General features: G+C 40.7%; 2 protein-coding genes across 3 annotated transcripts; one reads left to right on the top strand and one right to left on the bottom strand.

Annotated features, from left to right (window-relative positions):
• Positions 1 to 2,524: 2,524 nt before the first annotated feature.
• LOC110494418 (mucin-3B) lies at positions 2,525 to 8,376 on the top strand. The gene is made up of 8 exons (XM_021569428.2): positions 2,525 to 3,622; positions 4,290 to 4,411; positions 4,647 to 4,711; positions 4,860 to 5,062; positions 5,227 to 5,395; positions 7,134 to 7,301; positions 7,435 to 7,505; positions 7,604 to 8,376. Exons 1-8 carry the CDS (start codon positions 2,536 to 2,538, stop codon positions 7,711 to 7,713), a joined length of 1,995 nt encoding a protein of 664 aa, XP_021425103.2. The 5' UTR covers positions 2,525 to 2,535; the 3' UTR covers positions 7,714 to 8,376.
• Positions 8,377 to 11,192: 2,816 nt separating this feature from the next.
• LOC110494417 (ERBB receptor feedback inhibitor 1) lies at positions 11,193 to 20,984 on the bottom strand. Of its 2 annotated transcripts, none has more exons than XM_021569426.2 (4): positions 20,686 to 20,984; positions 15,714 to 15,925; positions 15,011 to 15,093; positions 11,193 to 14,347 (listed from the first exon to the last, which is right to left on the bottom strand). In XM_021569426.2, the coding sequence occupies exons 3-4, from the start codon at positions 15,078 to 15,080 to the stop codon at positions 13,164 to 13,166; spliced, it is 1,254 nt and encodes a 417-aa protein (XP_021425101.2). In that variant the 5' UTR covers positions 15,081 to 15,093; positions 15,714 to 15,925; positions 20,686 to 20,984; the 3' UTR covers positions 11,193 to 13,163. The 2 variants fall into 2 exon arrangements, with proteins under 2 accessions (XP_021425101.2, XP_021425100.2); XM_021569425.2 differs by having other exon boundaries at positions 15,726 to 15,925; positions 20,686 to 20,979.
• Positions 20,985 to 22,210: the final 1,226 nt, after the last annotated feature.

Raw genomic sequence — 22,210 nt, 5'->3', positions numbered from 1 at the left:
GAAATTACAGATATGGTCTCAACCCCAGAAAGTAGTGTGTCGACACCATTCACAATTACAAACTCTCCGACAACAACTGAATCATTGCAGACCCCCTCCACTACACATATAACATCCTCACCTATTATTACAGGACAAGACATAACTGTAAATCAAACCCAAAGCACATCTATCCCTACCTCAATGGAGTCTCAAACAACTAAAGACACCAGTCCAACCACCAACAAATTGTCAACTTCAGGAATGTCACAATCCACTTCAGAAATGTCTTCAATTGAGATGTCTACTAAAGAACATGGTTCCACAAGCCATCCTTCAATGGATAGTACAGCTGTGGTCTCAACTGCAGAAGATCATATTTCTACACAATTCACGACTACAAACTCCCCCAAGACAACTGAATCATTGAAGTCACCCTCCACTACACATATAACATCCTACCCTGTTATTACAGGACAAGACGTAACTGTAAATCAAACCCAAAGCACAACCATCACAACCCCAATGGAGTCGCAAACAACTGAGTACAACAGTCCAACCACCAACATATTGTCAACATCAGGAATGTCACAATCCACTTCGGAGATGTCTTCAATTGAGATGTCTACTAAAGAACATGGTTCCACAAGCCATCCTTCAATGGATAGTACAGCTGTGGTCTCAACTGCAGAAGAAAATCTTTCCACACCATTCACAACTACAAATTCCACAAAGACAATGGAATCAGTGACGTCCTCCTCCACTACAGACACAACCTTCCAACCTCTTATTACAACAGAAAACGGAACTGCAACGCAAACCCAAAACACACCAATCCCCACCTCAATGGAGTCTCAAAGGACTCAACATACGAGTCCAACCAACAATAGATTGTCAACATCAAGTTTGTCACGATCAACTTTGGAAATATCTTCAACAGAGATGACAAGTGAAAACATTGGGTCCACAAGTACAAGGCAAACTTCAATGGAAATTACAGATATGGTCTCAACCCCAGAAAGTAGTGTGTCGACACCATTCACAATTACAAACTCTCCGACAACAACTGAATCATTGCAGACCCCCTCCACTACACATATAACATCCTACCCTGTTATTACAGGACAAGACGTAACTGTAAATCAAACCCAAAGCACAACCATCACAACCCCAATGGAGTCGCAAACAACTGAGTACAACAGTCCAACCACCAACATATTGTCAACATCAGGAATGTCACAATCCACTTCGGAGATGTCTTCAATTGAGATGTCTACTAAAGAACATGGTTCCACAAGCCATCCTTCAATGGATAGTACAGCTGTGGTCTCAACTGCAGAAGAAAATCTTTCCACACCATTCACAACTACAAATTCCACAAAGACAATGGAATCAGTGACGTCCTCCTCCACTACAGACACAACCTTCCAACCTCTTATTACAACAGAAAACGGAACTGCAACGCAAACCCAAAACACACCAATCCCCACCTCAATGGAGTCTCAAAGGACTCAACATACGAGTCCAACCAACAATAGATTGTCAACATCAAGTTTGTCACGATCAACTTTGGAAATATCTTCAACAGAGATGACAAGTGAAAACATTGGGTCCACAAGTACAAGGCAAACTTCAATGGAAATTACAGATATGGTCTCAACCCCAGAAAGTAGTGTGTCGACACCATTCACAATTACAAACTCTCCGACAACAACTGAATCATTGCAGACCCCCTCCACTACACATATAACATCCTACACTGTTATTACAGGACAAGACGTAACTGTAAATCAAACCCAAAGCACAACCATCACAACCCCAATGGAGTCGCAAACAACTGAGTACAACAGTCCAACCACCAACATATTGTCAACATCGGGTATGTCACAATCCACTTTGGAAATGTCTTCTGCTGAAATGGCTACTGGAGAACACAGGTCAACAAGAACAAGCCAATCGTCAATGGAAAGTACAGCTCTGGTCTCAACTGCAGAAGAAAATCTTTCCACACCATTCACAACTACAAATTCCACAAAGACAATGGAATCAGTGACGTCCTCCTCCACTACAGACACAACCTTCCAACCTCTTATTACAACAGAAAACGGAACTGCAACGCAAACCCAAAACACACCAATCCCCACCTCAAAGGAGTCTCAAAGGACTCAACATACGAGTCCAACCAACAATAGATTGTCAACATCAAGTTTGTCACAATCACCTTTGGAAATATCTTCATCAGAGATGACAAGTGAAAACATTGGGTCCACAAGTACAAGGCAAACTTCAATGGAAATTACAGATATGGTCTCAACCCCAGAAAGTAGTGTGTCGACACCATTCACAATTACAAACTCTCCGACAACAACTGAATCATTGCCGACCCCCTCCACTACACATATAACATCCTACACTGTTATTACAGGCCAAGACATAACTGTAAATAAAACCCAAAGCACATCAATCCTGACCTCAATGGAGTCTCAAACAACTGAAGACACCAGTCCAACCACCAACAAATTGTCAACTTCAGGAATGTCACAATCCACTTCAGAAATGTCTTCAATTGAGATGTCTACTAAAGAACATGGTTCCACAAGCCATCCTTCAATGGATAGTACAGCTGTGGTCTCAACTGCAGAAGGAAATCTTTCCACACCATTCACAACTACAAATTCCACAAAGACAATGGAATCAGTGACGTCCTCCTTCACTACAGACACAACCTTCCAACCTCTTATTACAACAGAAGACGGAACTGCAACGCAAACCCAAAACACACCAATACCCACCTCAATGGAGTCTCACAGGACTCGACATACGAGTCCAACCAACAATAGATTGTCAACATCAAGTTTGTCACAATCAACTTTGGAAATATCTTCAACAGAGATGACAAGTGAAAACATTGGGTCCACAAGTACAAGGCAAACTTCAATGGAAATTACAGATATGGTCTCAACCCCAGAAAGTAGTGTGTCGACACCATTCACAATTACAAACTCTCCGACAACAACTGAATCATTGCCGACCCCCTCCACTACACATATAACATCCTACCCTGTTATTACAGGACAAGACATAACTGTAAATCAAACCCAAAGCACATCAATCCCTACCTCAATGGAGTCTCAAACAACTGAAGACACCAGTCCAACCACCAACAAATTGTCAACTTCAGGAATGTCACAAACCACTGTTGACATTTCTTCCACTGTGGCAACCACTGGATTTGGTCTTTCCACATCATTCACAACTAGACACTTGAAAAAGACAAGTGAATCAGCATTTTCCACCTCCACTTTAGATACCACTTCCTCATCTGGATTTACCACACCTATGACAATGATTCCAGGTTCGACCACAGAAAGGAGACCGTCAACGCAAAGCGAGACAGTGACCACAATTGTGCATACACAGGCAGACAGTCAGTCAACACCAGCTCACAGTTCAACCTCAAATGTTATCCTTACGACATTCACAACAATATCTACAACTCATCAGTGTAATGAAGAGGACTGTCAGTGTCATGGTGCTCCTTGTTCTTTCAATGACACTCTTGGCTTATGTCAGTGCCATTGCTCTGACTCCACCTTTGGAGATTTGTGTATTTATGGAAGTAATGTCATCACAGTTTCCTTTGGTGAGTTTTCCTTTTCATTATAATTCCTTAGCCTCGACATGACTAGTAAAAAATATATTGGTCAATGTTGTTTAACAAGTAAAGCTGAATGTCACCTCTGCATGAACTAATTCACTCATGTTTCATCATGAATGATTGATGCTATCATGAACCCATACATGTGTGGTTTTAACTTGATATAGAAGGACGAGACCTTTTGCACCAATGGTAGACCCATTAAACTTAGGGCTCGATTCAATCCGTGTCGAAATGTAAAGGTCATTTCTGATTGACATTTACTTTGCCTTGCTACCCATCAACATCACTCCAGCCAACTGAAGTTTCTTATCCACAATGACATTAAAAACTTTCCACGATGACGTTATCAACTTTGATACTCTGACTAGTTAGATTTATTAGAGACAATCCAACGATTTCTAGTATGTCAGTTTCAGATTGAATATGTGTAGCGATCGATAGAGCAGCAGAATTAAATTCAGTGTGAGTTGTCAGGCAAACATTTACCATGAAAAAAAAGCGGATAGGAACATGGTCTTTCATCATCCTATAGCGCTGAACTTTGGCGATACGGATTGAATCAAGCCCTTCTTCACTGCCCTCAATTTACTAATAACAAAATGGGATTCTCTGTATGTTTGTAATTACGTAGGCATGCATTTCTTTGCAGATAAGGCAGTACCAACCAGAAAGGCAAATGTCTCTTTGAGGATTATGAGGGAATTTGAGACTGAGTATGAAAATATGAACTCCAGCAAGTCCCAAATATTAATCAAAACTTTGATTAAGGAGGTATGCAATATGTTTTTTAATGTTGTGTGATTTTGTAAAAGCATTATTCATAAATGTGTAATGGTACAGTAATATATGTGAACAACTGAATACTAATGCAATAAGGTATCATTTGTTACTGAATAAAGAAGTAGTTACAATAACACATAGGCCTAAAATGGCTACTTGATACACCATTTTTTACAGGATCAAAGTGAAATATATCAAATGTATATTTTTTCTTTCTGTTTTTCAGCTTAGTGCTCTCTGCAGGAGAGCAGATCCACACAATTTTAAAGATGTAAAAGTCATTAATCTAATGTAGGTTATTATATTTTCAAATCTCAAAGATCTAAGAAGTTTAATTAAACAAACACGAATAAAATACACTTAAATACTGCAAATCAAATTCCTATTATATTAATCAACTGTTGAACTCTTGAAATGTGATTTATGTCTATTCTTCTAGACCTGGAAGTATAGTTGCAGAGAGCATAGCGGAATACTCCTATCCCAACAATGCATCCCAAATTGATTTCCTCAACAATGAACTGGAACCCATACTTAGGAATATCTTGAACAACACAGATAACCTGATGATCATCAGTCAAGCATTTGAAAATGTGCGAATCCAGGTTACCAACATTACCTTCCAACCAATGGAAATAAGGAGTAAGTAATGTGTGGCAATTAAAAACATGTATCAGGCATAACGTTTTTTTGTATTTGTAAATTGTAAATAGTTTCATTTTGTTTGAAAACATTGTCAAATTAAACTTTATTGAATTTAGTAGAGAAATTAGAGTAATTTTGATGGGGAATTGTTTTCTAATCAGATATTGCAGATTTGAGGTCCTTTGTGGTCTGTCGTCTGGGTTTTGCCAACTACACAGAAGAGCTCTCTGATGGCAGCTGGAAGTGTGTGGGGCCTTGTAAACAGTATCCAGACTACTGTCATAGACACGGAGAATGCTTTAATAATGTTCAAAGTGGACCTATTTGTCTGTAAGACCCTATTTGTTTTCAGAATTTATTCAATCTGATAAAGTGCATTCAGAAAGTATTGAGACCCCTTTACTTTCTCCACATTTTGTTACGTTACAAACTTATTCTAAAATGGATTACATTGTTTTTTTCCCCCTCATCAAACTACACACAATACCTCATAACAAAGCAAAAACTCTGTTTTTTTTAAATGTTTGCAAAAACGGAAATACCACATTTACATAAGTATTCAGACCCTTTACTCAGTACTTTATTGAAGCATCTTTGGCAGCAATTACAGCCTTGAGTCTTCTTGGGTCTTTTTTTATTTCTTTATTAAGTCAGTTAAGAACAAATTCTTATTTACAACGACAGCCTGACGCTACACGCTTGGCACACCTGCATTCCTCTCTGCAGATCTTCTCAAGCTCTGTCAGGTTGGATGGGGAGTGATGCTAGACAGCTAATTTCAGGTCTCTCCAGAAATGTTTGATCGGTTTCAAGTCCAGGCTCCGGCTGGGCGACTAAAGGACATTCAGAGACTTTTCCCGAAGCCACTCCTGCGTTGTCTTAGCTGTGTGCTTAGGGTCGTTGTCCTGTTGGAAGGTGAACGTTCGTCCCAGTCTGAGGTCCTAGGCACTCTGGAGTAGGTTTTTATCAAGGATCTCTCTGTACTTTGATCTGTTCATCTTTCCCTCGATCCTGACTAGTCTCCCAGTCCCTTCCCCTGAAAAACATCCCCACAGCATGATGCTGCCACCACCATTCTTCACCGTAGCGATAGTGACAGGTTTCCTTCAGACATTTCTTGGTCACTCTGACAGAGCTCTAGACATTCAGGCCAGGAGTTCAATCTTGGTTTCATCAGACCAGAGAATCTTGAATCTCATGGTCAGAGTCTTTAGGTGACTTTTGGCAAACTCCAAGAGGGCTGTCATGTGCCTTTTACTGAGGAGTGGCTTCTGTCTGGCCACTCTACCATGAAGGCCTGATTGGTGGAGTGCTGCAGAGATGGTTGTCCTTCTAGAAGGTTCTCCCATCTCCGCAGAGTAACTCTAGAGCTCTGTCAGAGTGACCATCGGGTTCTTGGTCAAGGCCTTCTCCCCTGATTGATCTAGGAAGAGTCTTGGTGGTTCTAAACTTCTTATATTTAAGAATGATGGAGGCCACTGTGTTCTTGGGGACCTTCAATGCTGCAGAAATGTTTTGGTACCCTTCCCCAGATCTGTGCCTCGACAGAATCCTATCTCGGAGTTCTATGGACAATTGCTTCGACCTCATGGCTTGGTTTTGGCTCTGACGTGCACTGTCAACTGTGGGACCTTATATAGACAGGTGTGTGCCTTTCCAAATGATGTCCAATCAATTGAATTTACCACAGGTGGACTCCAATCAAGTTGTAGAAACGTCTCAAGGATGATCAATGGAAACAGGATGCACCTAAGCTCAATTTCGAGACTCATAGCAAAGGCTGTTTTCGCTTTGTCATTACTGGGTATTGTATGTGGATTGCTGAGGACTCTTTGTTTGTATCCATTTTAGAATAAGGCTGTAACATACAATTGGAAAAAGTCAAGGGGTCTAAATACTTTCCCAAGGCACTGCATGTACCGTAAGTAGTGCTGGGATTTTGGTACATGTTAAGTTGTGTTACACAATGTTACAAAGTAATTTCAGTTAATTAAATGTAACCAAATTAAATGTTGAAACATAAATGCTGAAGCAGTGTGCATCATAACCCCCTCACTGTTTGACAAAGGTGCTATGAGTCTTCCCTGGAGCAGTATGATGGACCCCAGTGTGAGCGCTTCCGCAGGGGAAGAGGTTTCTATGCTGCACTCTTTGGTGCGCTGGGGGCAGGCATCCTCCTCATACTTGTTCTCATCGTGGTTATCGTGGTCCTGCGAAGGAACCGTGGGGGACGATGGTGGGTATCATAACATAATACAGGCATATTCTTGTATGCCATGCAAATTATTGCTTGATTTGAAGTAAATTAGATGCAATCTGTGTGAGAAATATCATTTTATGGTTTAAAAAATGTTGTTTTTATAACTCAGGGACATTGACAAGCCACCTGCCAGAAGACTGATGTTTCTCAAAGAGGACTTTTTTGACTTCACACAAAGAGGTATGCTCATCTCTGCACAGTCCCAATGACTGACAACCAGAATGTTATACTTTCTATAATATATTCCCAACACTCATTTGTTTTCATTTTGATTTTAGACCTCGGTCCATACCATGGCAGTTCACCAGTCTACACAAATACTGGTTTAGTTGACGAAGGCTGCCCAGGAGTATTCAGCCTGCATCTTGACAATGTTGACACAACATAACATGTACATTTACAGGCATTATACTGTAATTTCTGTTGTTTCATGTCTTTCATATTTGTCATATCTTACAATCTTCGCTATGAATGAAAAATTACATCCAGTAATGAGTGGCAGTAAATATAAAATATAGTATCTACACTAAAACATCACACCTCTCTATATGCTATAATAACAAGTATTTACATGTAATTACTTTCACAGTCTAGAGCACCAGCTGTTTATGATTCTCTATTTTAATGAATACTAATGTTGACATTTTAAGTGATATGATTATCCAAAATGTTTTCTCAGGTGAAGACCCAATGGCCAACAAAAATAGATTTTCTTCAAAATAAAACAGAATAAAGTATTCAAGCTGCCTAAAACGTTTAACCACAAATAATTATTCTTTATAATATGCATAATCATTGTGAATCAAATTAATTTTGTACTGCAGCTATTTTACTGGTATTCGGAAGCATAAGGGTACACACTACTGTCCTTTGAGGACTTGATATATAGAATGAGATCTAGATGAACAATTTTCTGGCATTAAAGACGACCCTGTATGAGTATTAGATGTGTACGTTACATCTGTTGACTAAGTGTAATATGTCACTTCTGGGCTTTGGGTTCACATATATATTTTAATTTGACAAATATTTAAATAAACGGTGAGACGAATCATCTGCGTCCTTTTCTTCCATTCTTCACATCTTTAAATGGAATGGAATATTTTCATATTTATCTAATATCATGTGGCAACTACAACCTATGTGCGCTAGGGGGAGCACACATCCTTTTTTCCAAGGACAACTGCATGTGCGTTCAGAAAGTTAGGGAAGAGCATCAATAATAAAATAACAGTTTAACAAAGAACACAAATAGAAACTGTTTTCTCTTTGAATGTGTTGGCAATAATGTCATGCAATAGGTTCAGTTCACATCATGCAATGTTCAGTTGCATGACATTTAGCGTTATTGCCAATGTTTGAAGAGCTGTTGCTTGTAGCCTGGTGGTTAGAGCGTTGGGCCAATAACTGAAAGGTTGCTGGATTGAATCCCTGAGCTGACAAGGTAAAAATATGTTGTTCTGGGCAAGGCAGTTAACCCACTGTTCCCTGGGTGCTGTTGAAGTGGATGTTAATTATAGCAGCCACCTGCACCTCTCTGATTCAGAGATGCATTCAGTTGTACAACTGACAGGTATTCCCCTTTCTCTTTAATTCACTCTGGGCATTACTGCTGATAGCCTACAGAGTATTGGAAGTAGAAGGACAGGTAGCATTTTGTGCCATTTGTGCCAGTACTGCCAATGTGATATATTCTCTGGGCTCTTATACTGTATCCATTATTCAAGCTGGTATTTCACTCTGCCTTTTTATCTTTTGAATCCGGTTTATTCCTTTGATCATGTTGTTTCAGTTTTGTATAGACATAGATGAAAGTCTGATTCAAACATGACAGTTTTATATAGACATAGAGGAAAGTCTGATTCACACATGACAGTTTTGTATAGACATAGATGAAAGTCTGATTCACACATGACAGTTTTATATAGACATAGAGGAAAGTCTGATTCACACATGACAGTTTTGTATAGACATAAAGGAAAGTCTGATTCAAACATGACAGTTTTGTATAGACATAAAGGAAAGTCTGATTCACACATGACAGTTTTGTATAGACATAGATGAAAGTCTGATTCAAATATGACAGTTTTGTATAGACATAGATGAAAGTCTGATTCAAATATGACAGTTTTGTATAGACATAGAGGAAAGTCTGATTCAAACATGACAGTTTTGTATAGACATAGAGGAAAGTCTGATTCAAACATGACAGTTTTGTATAGACATAGAGGAAAGTCTGATTCAAACATGACAGTTTTGTATAGACATAGATGAAAGTCTGATTCAAACATGACAGTTTTGTATAGACATAAAGGAAAGTCTGATTCAAACATGACAGTTTTGTATAGACATAGAGGAAAGTCTGATTCAAACATGACAGTTTTGTATAGACATAGAGGAAAGTCTGATTCAAACATGACAGTTTTGTATAGACATAGAGGAAAGTCTGATTCAAACATGACAGTTTTGTATAGACATAGAGGAAAGTCTGATTCACACATGACAGTTTTGTATAGACATAGAGGAAAGTCTGATTCACACATGACAGTTTTGTATAGACATAGAGGAAAGTCTGATTCACACATGACAGTTTTGTATAGACATAGAGGAAAGTCTGATTCAAACATGACAGTTTTGTATCTAAAACACTACAACATTCGATGGACCCTTTTTAAATCAATTCTGTTTCATTTGACCCCTCCCTCTCCCCCACATCGATAGAAAACAGCCATAATGTTGTCTCTACCACAGACTATAACCAGACATTTATAATCTTGCTGCAGACGTATTAGAGGACATTCAGACATCGCAACCACACTGCAATATTTGTCACAGACATCTGCAGGCGAAAGCACAAAGGTTATATATATATATATATATATATTTATTTATTATTTTAATAAGAGCAGCCATAAAAAGTGGGAGATTGTTCCATTGGGTAAATCTCACACTTTGTCAGCCTTGAGGTAGAACATGGTTAAGACAATGAACACTGAAATGTGCATCCCCTGTGTGCATGTTCCTGTCGTGTTTCTGTTAGTGGGATGTTTCTTGTGGTTAATGTAAGTTTTTCTTGCATGAATTCACATGCCAGATTCATTATTGCTCTTTGTTTCATCTTGATTTTGCGTACTTGCGCTTTACTGTCCCCATTTGGGACCACCATTTAAAATAGATAGCCCTTGTCACCATCTGTTGCCATGGCCACCGTCCATGCTGTTGCCTAGCAGCTCACCTGAGCGAGAGCCAGGTGAAAGAGCTGGCAGGTGGCCTAGATCACACTGCTGCCTTTTGTTCCTCTCAGAGGACACAGCACCATCACGGTCAATAGACCATCATACTATATGCTTACAGCAAAAAAGGAATGGTAAGTTATGAGCTACCCTTTCCAGAGACAATAACCAATGTACTGTATAAGAATAATGTTGAGCAGGTGACCGCACCCTAGACTGGATTTGGCTAATGATTTCAGTCCTGCTCTGTGTGCATAGCTGTCCTGTGCTATAAAAATGAGTAACTGCACTGACACATCTTTTCAAATAAGAAGATAACTTTTCCAATCATCATTCAAGCTATGGACTCAGTGAAACAAGGCAACATGAAGCACTGAAGACCTGAGGAACCAGGTTACCTGGCCTCTGAGTTGCTCAACAGGTAGCCGGGGGGAGAGTCATACTTACAACCAGGAAGGGGAAGGTAATGTATACCTGTCTGTCTGAATAAGTCGCTCTGCTGTGTGTTTGGACTGCAGCCAGCTGTAATGAGGCACTGCATGAGGGTGTGGGTGGGGGTGATAAAACAGGCCAAACAGCTGAATCAGAGTTCATCTCACACCATTCAACAAACAGAGTACAGAACAAAGGCCGATTCATAAATAAGTCATTTTATTTTTCCCTTTAAAAGACTGATACATTGATCAAATATTCATAATGACTAGTATATTTATGTTAAATAAACACAGTATCATGTTCTTTACTGCCAGTGCATTTGTTTCACCACAGCAGATAATGTCAATTATTCTCGATGAACTAGTCTTCATTTGATTTCATTGTTTCCGATAAGACATGGGAATAGGTTAAGATTAAATAACCTATCAGTGTACAATGTAAACAATGTATTATACATTAAATAGAAAACGACACGGCCTCTACTAGCTTTGTTTTCCCTTTGAGGGAAAATGTACTTAAGTGACCATTTGACTGTAGAGCTAATCTGCTATCCAATTCAACCACCATCCAGGGTTACTTCGATGCACTTGCTAAATTCACTATGTCATCATTATGATTCTTGAATAATCTATTACAATAAAATCCATATCATTTCCTGGCCGCCAGCAGCCAAAGTCTCTGGACCACACCCACTGCAATCATGTCAGGCAGGAATGCATTAGCAGAACAGGAAAGTCCGTTTCAGGTAGGTAAGCCCCACACAGTCAAGCATAATATGTCTGTGTTATCAGGTGAGCCCAACGTCTCTGGGATCCACGATCACTTGGTGTAGTCGAAATAATGTCAAATGAAAGGTCCGGTCATTCGGTTTGTAATTCTGAAATATGGTAAATGGACTATGTTAAGTGAAGTAGTGGTTTGGATTTTAATCATATTTTCACTGAGGGCGTTTGAGAAATATTTGGCAATGTTTCAGTTTTAATTTAGAGGTTTCAATTCAAATTATTTTAGGATTACGTTCCACAAGGTTTTTGGGTATATATTGATTTGTATTGTCATTGGGGAGGTAGTATTGAAGACAATTAGTGACAGACAATGACTCCCAGCTTGACCAGCTACTGAGCTGCCCAAACAGTAAGAAAATCATACATTCACATATGTTCAACAGGCACATTTTTTTTGTGCAACACAAAATGACCTGGACACTGAAAGTAGCACAAGGGTTAGGGAGGATTCTCTTTACGACCGTGTATTTGGCAGCAGTGTTGAAAACAGGAAGAGAACAGTAACAAATATTGTTAACCTAGTTTTCTACGATATGGTAGAAAAGTCACAAAATCAGCAGGGAAAACACGAACACAGTTGCACCACGCACACACACACGCCTAACACAAAGTACAAACTGCACTAGACATTCCACTGGAGACAGGCATACCATTATTCCACTCTCCCACGGGTACAGAGTGTACATCCAGTGAGGGAAACACAGAAATACACTTCCATTCATAAACATAGTGGCCTGAGTAAGACTGAAATATCAACAAGGCAGGAAACATATGTGCATTCCTATATTCATGCTTATACATAATAGGAGTTAGAATGGGGATGTGGGTGGAGAATCCTTCATAAAGTGTTTCAATACATTGGCCTCTTCTTTAGACTTCATATATGCAATAGGAGATTATGATTGCTTTACTGACCCTTTGTCCCCAAGTTCTGAGACACAAAAGCAATATCAAAAACACAACATACAACTCACAAAACATCCTATACATGTGACACACACACACACACACCACTGAGAACTTGAGGCAGCTTATACGCTAACTGCACCACTATCAGAAAAACATTTCCATATACTCAATGTACTAAAATATTAAATCATATAAAACAAACTAAAAATTGTTACATATTACCCACACACTCAATAGTTAGAGAAATCATTTAGCTCATGCATCTTTGTTGTAGTTGCAGTTCCTAAAGTCCCAGTAACTGTAAATGGTACGTCAAATACCCATATGTTTTTAGAATAGCAAGGTAAAAACTACCGAAGTCGTCAGTGTTAAAGCAGCAGTAAGTGTTTGAAGGCCTCAGCGTCCTGAGGCACTGTGTCCCCAGTGGTTGATTGCGTGTGTCCACTGGAGTTCTTCCCTAATTTGTCTCCTCCGGGTCAAACTATATCCACCTGTACTTTCCTCTTGGTCTGACAATCCCATTCTGGGTCTGAAGCCCCCCTATTGCGACCTGCCGGGCAGTCCACATACTGGAGTATCTTCTCCGGGTAAGGTTTGTCCAGGTTGGCCGGCCTCTGTGGGAGCAGGAAGTAGTGTGTGGTGCTGGCCTTCCTGCCGTTCTCCATGACAGGCAGGATGCAGGGAGACCCCTCACTGTTCTGCCTCTGTAAACCCCAGCTCACGTACTTAGGGTCTGGGGCAAAGCTCTGTGTTGGGGGCATAACACCGTTAAGGTACGAGGGGAGGCTCTTGGGGCTGGGGGTACGGGAGCTGCCTTGAGACAACAAAGGGTCCCTAGGGGGCACCTTCGGGGGCTTGTCCTCATCACTGTAGGCCCCAGAGGACACCTCGGCTGACCAGCGGCGGTAGTCTGCAGTCTTGATGGGCCGTGGGGGGATGGGCACGCGGGGGGGCACCATTGGTTTGTCCATGCCCTGAGTGTGGCGGTGATGACAGGGCAGGCGCAGCGACGTGGGCTTGTTGAAGGAGCCAGCAGGGCCAGAGTGAGAGCGCCGCAGCTTCCTCTGGGCTCGGTCCTGCTGTCTGGGACACACTGGCTGCTGCTCTGCTTGCTCCCGCACCTCCTGCTCCAACCTCTGTTGCTGTTCCTGCTGCTCGTGCTGTTGCCGCTGTTGTTCCTGTACCCGCTGTTGTTCCTGTACCCGCTGTTGTTCCTGTACCCGCTGCTGCTCCTTCTGTTCCTGTTGTCTTTGCTGCCCCGCAGGTCCCTCAAAGTAGGCATAGTTAATCTGCCCACAGCCCCTGAAGCTCCTGCGGCTGGGGGCTCCATAGCGAAAGGCAGAGGGTTTGGGGTGACACTGCTCAGGCACCAAGCAGCGTCGGTCATCTGAACTGGTGAAGAACTCCACCTCATTGTCCATGGCCTGGTCAGGGGAAAGGTCTGCCCGCCCAGGGAGAGGAGGCAGGGGTTTGGCCCCCCGGCTAGGTGTGTGGGGGGGACTGCAGTGTTCGTACACAGACAACCTCTGGAAGGAAGGGACCACCTGGTCATCCTCAGCAGGGCTAGGGGTGGAGGGCTCAGTGCTGGATGACAGGGACAGATGAGTGGGACGGGATTTCTTTGGGGGTAACCACTGTGCACCAGGGCTATGTTTCTGTCCTGCAGGGAGAAGGTGGTTAGAAAAGCAATTCAATCAAAATATTGGTATTTTGTAACTACCAGAGAAAGTTACAACCATAGTGCACCACTAATTCACTTGAGCCAGGCTCCTAGCAGGGTCCCTAGGTTAAAAGGTTCCTGGAAGTGTGGAGGTCAGAGAGACACACACCTTAATTACTTGAAAGCACCTCTCCTCTCATAATTTTGTTCAAATCAAAGTTTATTGGTCACATGCACACGGTACAGTGAAATACTTACTTGCTAACGCTCCTCAACAATGCAGTACAATAACATCAGTCAAGAATCAAATGCCAAATACAAAAGTAATAAAGGAACAAGTAGTAATACAAAGTAGAAGAAAAGAGTAATAACAACTAGCATAAGTATTATGTACATAATATACAGTATGATTGATTGGTTGGTTGGTTAAACATTCCCTAGGATATAGTTCAAGCAGATCCTGGGAAGCCAGCATTCTGACTCTCTATTCTTATAGAAACAAGAACCTCCCAGTAAACATCAACCAGTTGGCTCAGAGACATGGTATTAAATCCTTCCTTGTAAGGCTGTGTATAAGGCAGAGGGCGAAAGGAAGGATTGTGGGTGTAAGTGGTGGTTGGTAACATAGAAATAGAATCTACAGTGGCTGGGTCCAGTACTTACTCTCAGAATTGAGCGATGGTGGCACCTGCTGCTGAAATCGAAAGTTGTATTCTGTTGGTGCTGGATCCATACTGAAGTACAAGCTGTAAAAAGGTATGATGCACATAGTTGAGTAATTGTCCCAGATACTGTACATGTAGTTATAGCAATTCCAACCATCCCTGCAGGAATACACTTAGTAAAATATAGATGTGGTTAAGGGAACACAGACCGCTTTATTGACCAGATTGGTGCACATTTTACAAATCTGACCTAACAAAGTGGATTCGTATTGTAATAGGCCCACAATGTTACTTAAGTTCAATTTTGATATATTTGCCTGTTTCGCTGCATAACATTTAGAAGTTGTCCCTTTTCAGGTTTAGAAGAAGTGACTGCTAAAGGGTAACTCCCGTTTGTAAAGCTGGTTAGCATACAGAAATCGGTGGTGGTAGTCAAAATTGTTTCTAAGGGTAATGCAGTTGATTGGTGAAGATGACATGAACATGTGTTGGGGTTAACATTCAAACAAGTATTATACTCTGATGTTTACTTCAACGTAGTGTGAAATACTAAGTTACAAACAATAGCCTAAATGTAGATTTGGGATCTTTCCCAACAGCCCTTTTCCATGGCAATTCCAATGTTTTGGTTGAGTTCTATTGACTTCTTTAAGGCATCTATGAACTAATAAAACATGTTCTTCTTGTAACCGAGGACTCACGTTGGGACTTACTTGTCCAGCTCATGGCGGTGGCTCCATGAGGGCTTGGCTTCAGCCATGCTGAGACAGTGACTGGTCCGCAGGAAGGGGCTGTCTGCAGGTAAACAGATCTCCTGGGCAGTCAGGCCCGCTGTGCACATGCTCCAGGCACAATCGGGTCGCATCAAAGCCAGGAAACACTCGGCTCGCCCAGCTGGCTGCTACTGCTGGACCTGTAACACAGACAAGAGGCAGGAACATGAGTGAAAGTGAAGGGGGCCCAAGGCAGGAGCCGGTAATAAAAGCACAATTAGATATCCTCTTTATTATGTTCATTGACACATTTCCACCAACATGAGACACAATCCTCTGCGGTTGTATTTTACAGTCAATATCACAACATCTCTAGTTAAAAGCTCTCTCCAAGTATCAGAAAAAAGGAAATCCAGTTTAAAAGCAAAACATGTGCTGTTTTATATCATCTCATGTTATTGTTCACACTATTCCATGAGGCTGATTTTACATTTTAAAGCAAATGTTCTGCTATTGTACACATTTTGCTATCTGGGGGCCCCCCCAACATCATGGCTGATTTTTTAACCAAACCAATGACAGTGTCTTTTTACAACAGCAGAGTGTTAATTGAGTCCCAGCAGACAGGTAGCTCTGACTGCAAGAGATCTCTTTTAAATTAGACTGTTCCTGTAACCAGAGATATGCCTGGTGTTGCAAGCACTCCCCATGTCAGATGACCTGGATGTTCGAGTCATGTCAAATGTGTGTCAGGGCTGACTAAACAATGCAAGCAAGGTTCAGAGGGAGGAAATCAAGTCATATATGCAGAACAAAGTGTAAACAAATAACACCAGCACATTATTAGCTAAATGTTCCAATGTATTCAGTCTTCAGGAGAACATTCATCCCAGGTCAGACGAGAAATGGCCAGTAACTGTCATTCCTTCACGACACAATGATGTTTTAGGTCTGTGTAGTGGGCAGTAATATTTGATAAGTATGATATTATACATTGTATATACCTCACATGTGATTTGAATAAGATTAAGCAATTCACCTATTAAAATGTTTATCTGACTCCATTAAGATAATTAGCAATATGCAAGAGTTACAGTAATAGGCAATGAAGAAATGTCTGAGAATGGAATTCTAAATACAAGTTATTTATTTAGTAAAATGAATTTATTCACATAAAAGCCATAAAGCTTAAGTTATAAAGCACTAACAAGCGTTACAACGCATTATACCACAGCATTGTTGAATACTCGTTTCTGATTGTTAGAAGGGCATTCTAGAATGGACATTAAAACCAGTTAACGGCACAGTTGGAAAAAATGTTGTGACACCTTGCAATCATGACGCAATAAACACCTACACATGCAGTCTGTACTTGCTACAAAGTTACAGAAAGCTTATCGAACAACCACACAAACTGAAATTGAATACATTTGAAACGCAGGTCTAACGAGGAAAGAAATGCAGCTAGCTAGCATTTATTAGTGCAGAGACATTTTTGGAGCATCTAATGACCTAACTTGGTGAACATGAATTTCTCTGGTCCCTACTGTTGCAGTCATGACACAAGTGGCACTATGCTGTAAAATACTCCCACGTTCCTAGTTTGACCAGCTGTTTTCAGCAACTTAAGATTTTTTTGTTTGCTTATTATATTGGTAGGTTTGCTAGCAACAAACTATTTAGCTAGCTTCTGGCTGCAGAGTTCATGACTGTTTGTCAGCGAACATGTCAATGGAACATAAAGAACGAACGACTGGCAACCAAAACATGATAAAGTATGAATTTGCTTATATAAATTAAAATATGTTTTATTTCTACCGGTAAATGTGATTATAGTATTGTTTTCTTTGGCAACAGTGGGATAAGCGGGCTGAACAGCTTAAACAAACGCAACGGAATAAACTGTGCAGTTATTCTGGCTGCTGAGGTTGTGACTGTATAGCCGTAACTAGTTGGTTAGCTAACAGCAAGCAAGGAATAAGAACATTGCCATGTCAACAGAACAAAGAACTGGGTCGCATCCATCAATATCAAACTAGTCGAACCAACGACTGGGTTGCATCTCTAGCAACCAAAAGATGAGAAAGTATAATATCAACGAAAAAGGTATTCCTACTGGTAAATGAGTGCTTTCTTTGGCAACTGTGGTATAAGTGGGATAAACACCACCGTTCTGTACATTGCCTTGGAAAAATGAACTCCGCTGCATTGTACATTATTTCCAAGGAAATGTACAGAACATTGGCGTTTATCCCTTATTCTAAGCATAGTTAGAGAGAGCGTGGTCAGAGAGAGCGAGACAAAGAAACCATGGCGTATGCCATGGCCCATAGATCATGAGAGGGAGAGATAAAGAGTGCAAGTATCTCACCACAGCAAGTCATGAACATAAGAGGAAGAACAATTAATCGAATACCCTTTTATAAGCATCTGAGTTGTTTGGATTCAAAATCTGAGCTGTTGACCAATAGTATTACTGTAAAGTTATCCTCCAATCAGATATCAAACCTACATGATGTAATCACAACAGAACCTCTGCTTCTCAGAGGTGTGACAATGGGGGTTGACAAGATCAACACAGAAAATGCTGAATTCCTGAGAAGACAATAAAACCTGCATAGAGTGTTGATAAAAGGAGTCACTTTGGGGGCTGGGCTGCCCTACATACAGACCATAAACTTATTCTGGGGACATGACCTTTAATTAGGAACCTGCGACCAGAAAGAGATGGGAATGAGTGCATCACACAACAGCCACTGACTTCCTTTGGGTAGAGTGGCTAGACCTAATCTGGGTGACTAAGGGACATCTCTGCTCAACTGATGGAGACCATAACTTCACAGAAGTCTATGCCATTTACAGCTGATCATATGGAGGAATAGTTCAGTCAATGTGTGTTGTGTTTTGCATGTATAATAAATTCATGGCCAGAACAATATCTATCTATCATCAACCATCCAATCATCAAGTAGTAAGAACACATCCATGATCTTTTAAGAACTCAGCAGTTCTAGAGAAAGGACAGATTGATGTGCTGCCCAGACAGCTGGTCATTCGGAAACAAAGCTCTGAAACAGCCCAGGACATCAGCTCAGGCCAAATTGCCCAACATGGCATCTCTCCCATCCCTTGCCCAGGATTCAGTTCGGAGGGGATAGTACGCAACTTGATCCTTGATAATGACCCCTGAGAGGCTCGCACTTCCTCTGGCAACAGGTGCAAAAACAGTTCATCCTGGCACTGGTTAACCATAGTTTACATTTAGTTTATTTAGAGGCATAAAATAAATAGAGCCCACACATTCATAAGCTTCACCATGTATTCACAACAAAAATAAAAAGTTTGGGTCCTGCAAGAACCTTCGTCAGATCACTTCAACGTTGTTTGTTTGTGAATAAAGGTACGTGGTGGAGCACAGTCGTCCATTTATTTTATACCAACCTTTTTCGGCCCTGCTCTCCACTTAAGGATGTGCGTTTGATCACAGTTTACTAGTGTATTTAGAGGCAACACCATGATTAAACAAATGTGGTAGTCATAGAGAAATAATGAATGGGAACATTGCAGGCAAATTATTTCAAAGAGCAGAGGATTTTTTGTTGTGGGAAGACAAGCGGTGTGGTAAACACACTTGTGATGATGACCATCTCTATTTGACATCCATAGCGTACTATCAAAAGAGTAATACACAGGCCTATTCGAGCACAGCACAGTCACTCCAGGCCAAGAGGTATGGTTTTACACACCATGTATGCTACACACTAACATGAGAACGTTGTGCACATCTGATAAATCACACATTTTCCCTACAGTGCACTACTTTCGGCCACAGCCCTATATGGTGACATTTCAGGACATAACCTTACTATACACAGCGACATTAGGCACAGAAAAACATAGAAAGAAGAGGTTCACACCCCACTTACGACATCCATGCAGCGGTTTCCCGAGCAACCATACCCGCTCTACCTGTGCTGCAGGCAAACAGTGCACACACCCCCTTGCTTTACAGGCTTGATTGTTCGAGTTTACAAGTATGTGGCTCACTCCATAATATACGTTTTTCCCAATTTCAAGTAACTGATGAAATAAGGATCCATCACTTCTTGATTCTTGACATCGTCAGTAAGCCTGGGGATTGCCAGGGACCTCACGATACAATATTATCGTGATACTTAGCTGCCGATATGATAGGTATAGTGATTCTATTGGTTTCGCGATTCTGTATGAATGCTACTCCATACTGTGATTTTATTGCGATTCGATGTTCCAAACATATTGCTCACTATATGTCTGCTGCACATGGACAAGAGAGCCATGAGAAAACGAGTTTTGATCCGTCACGGAAATAAAAGTGCTGAAAACATATTGGCTCAAGATTTTAAAAGATGGAGAGCAAGCTAAAGAAAAAAATACTGCAGTTTTGGTGCAGGTACAGCTGACTAGCGAAAATATAACAGTAATATCGTTACAAAATAATATTGCGATATATATCGTCAAATAATATACCGATATGCAACTATCAACTTTTCACCTCAAATCAATACAGTTATATATCGGTATTGTATTTACATTTACATGACATGGGTTCTACACTTAATTCCAGTATGTGACTGATTTGCTCTCTATAAAAGAACCAAATCGCTGTCACATACTGGAATTAAAAGCGCAGACCTAATTTTAGCTGTACAGGGAGAACAAGTTGTTCCAACCTTGAATAGATTAACATATTGTATAGTAGTGTATTGTTTAGTATGAAATGGCATAGCAGTTTAATAAAGATATTATAACGGAGGGATACAATGTATGATACAATGTACCGGCTGAGATAAGAGATTGCATCAATCACTGCTGCCGTCATCAACACGTATACACACACACACACACACACACACACACACACACACACAAATAAATAAATACACATGTCACTGCAAACCAAGATGTTTTTAGAGCTCACCTTACAACCTCGCAGTTTTCCTCAGCTGTTACGTAGAAACGTTAAGAATCCTCTTCTGGCGACAGTTCTACTTCCCGTGTTTTGCCGTAGACGTTTAGTATAGCCCAATTTACAAGCTTCAGTCTGCTATTGTACTGAGGAGAAATAAAGGACAACGCATTTGGTACAGTAACTATTCTTTATGTTCTGAGAGACTACTCAATAATACTATTGTTGTGAGTGATGTTCTTTTAAGCTCCACCACGCTACAAGAATATACTCTGGCTCCGCCTTTCACTCAACTCTTAAAGAAATAGCTTTCCATTTAGCCGCCTGCACACACAACACCTGCACATTCGACTACTGATGAAGATTTTGTTTCACTTTACATGAATAATGTATATGCATACCTAAAATTATTTATGCGGCTATATGTGTTTTGCAGGCTTCACTAAGAATTATACATTTACAGATGTTTTGTGTAATTAATAGTTGGTATACATTGGTAAAAATTGTGTGATTGATTTTTTATTTAACTAGACAAGTCAGTTAAGAACAAATTCTTCTTTTCAATTTACGGCCTAGGAACAGTGGGTTAACTGCCTCGTCAGCTCAGGGATTCGAGCTTGCAACCTTTGGGTTACTAGTCCAACACTCTAACCACAAGGCTACCTGCCACATCTTTACTGTACAGTAGGCTACAGTGGCCTTCAAACTGAACTCTGAACCTCAAAGTCAGTTCCAGTGCATTTTTTAATTGTTCCCCTCTAATCAGAGACGGAATTAGTCCTGGAACACCAGGTGGGTGTAATTAATTATCAGGTAAAACAGAAACCCAGCAGGCTCCGGACCTCATAGGGTAAGATTTGAAAATCCCTGGGCTACACTATCATCTGACATAACAAAAGTCAGTTTTATCTACATTCCTTGAGTGTTGTACATTGTATTGTGTGTTGCAGTATTTTAGATTTAGCAGATTATGCTGGGAGTAAGTGTTTAGAGTGCTTATCAAAAACAAATAAATACAGCACAAATTGAGGTGGGAGGGGAATACATATTGTACGCTCTAAGTTGGCTAAATTGCATTTTGCATTACAGAATGAAGATAAGGATCATTTTTGTTAGCAACTCAGGTAGGGATTAAATGAGCTATTCTGTGCTCATGGCTTTGTGTGACGCCACACTGGCTGATCCCTGGCAGTCCCTGGGCAGACAGATGTTGTTTGAGGACCCAGACTGAATCTTAACCTGTCTGAACACAACTGCATAGCACAGAGAATACAACACACACATACACATACCTCTGTTAGTCTTATTCTGGATGTACCATTGACTCTATCAACACTCTGTTTGTAGCTGTGCTTTATCGTTTCCAGCTAGACTCAGTGGAACAAAGACAAAATGAATGTAAAACTCTCACACACAAAGCTGAGGGGAGACAGAGAGAAGTAGAGAGGAGGAGTAGGTTTAGGTAATACGGATGTCTCAAGTGGAGATAAGGAGGTAGGCACAGGGTCGTTCCATGTCGATTTCAGCAAATCAGTAC

The sequence above is a fragment of the Oncorhynchus mykiss genome, chromosome 17 (genome assembly GCF_013265735.2).
Source record: "Oncorhynchus mykiss isolate Arlee chromosome 17, USDA_OmykA_1.1, whole genome shotgun sequence".
Lineage (NCBI taxonomy): Eukaryota > Metazoa > Chordata > Actinopteri > Salmoniformes > Salmonidae > Oncorhynchus > Oncorhynchus mykiss.
Note: the sequence above shows the minus strand (reverse complement) of the source record. Positions and strands in the feature narration are given on the sequence as shown.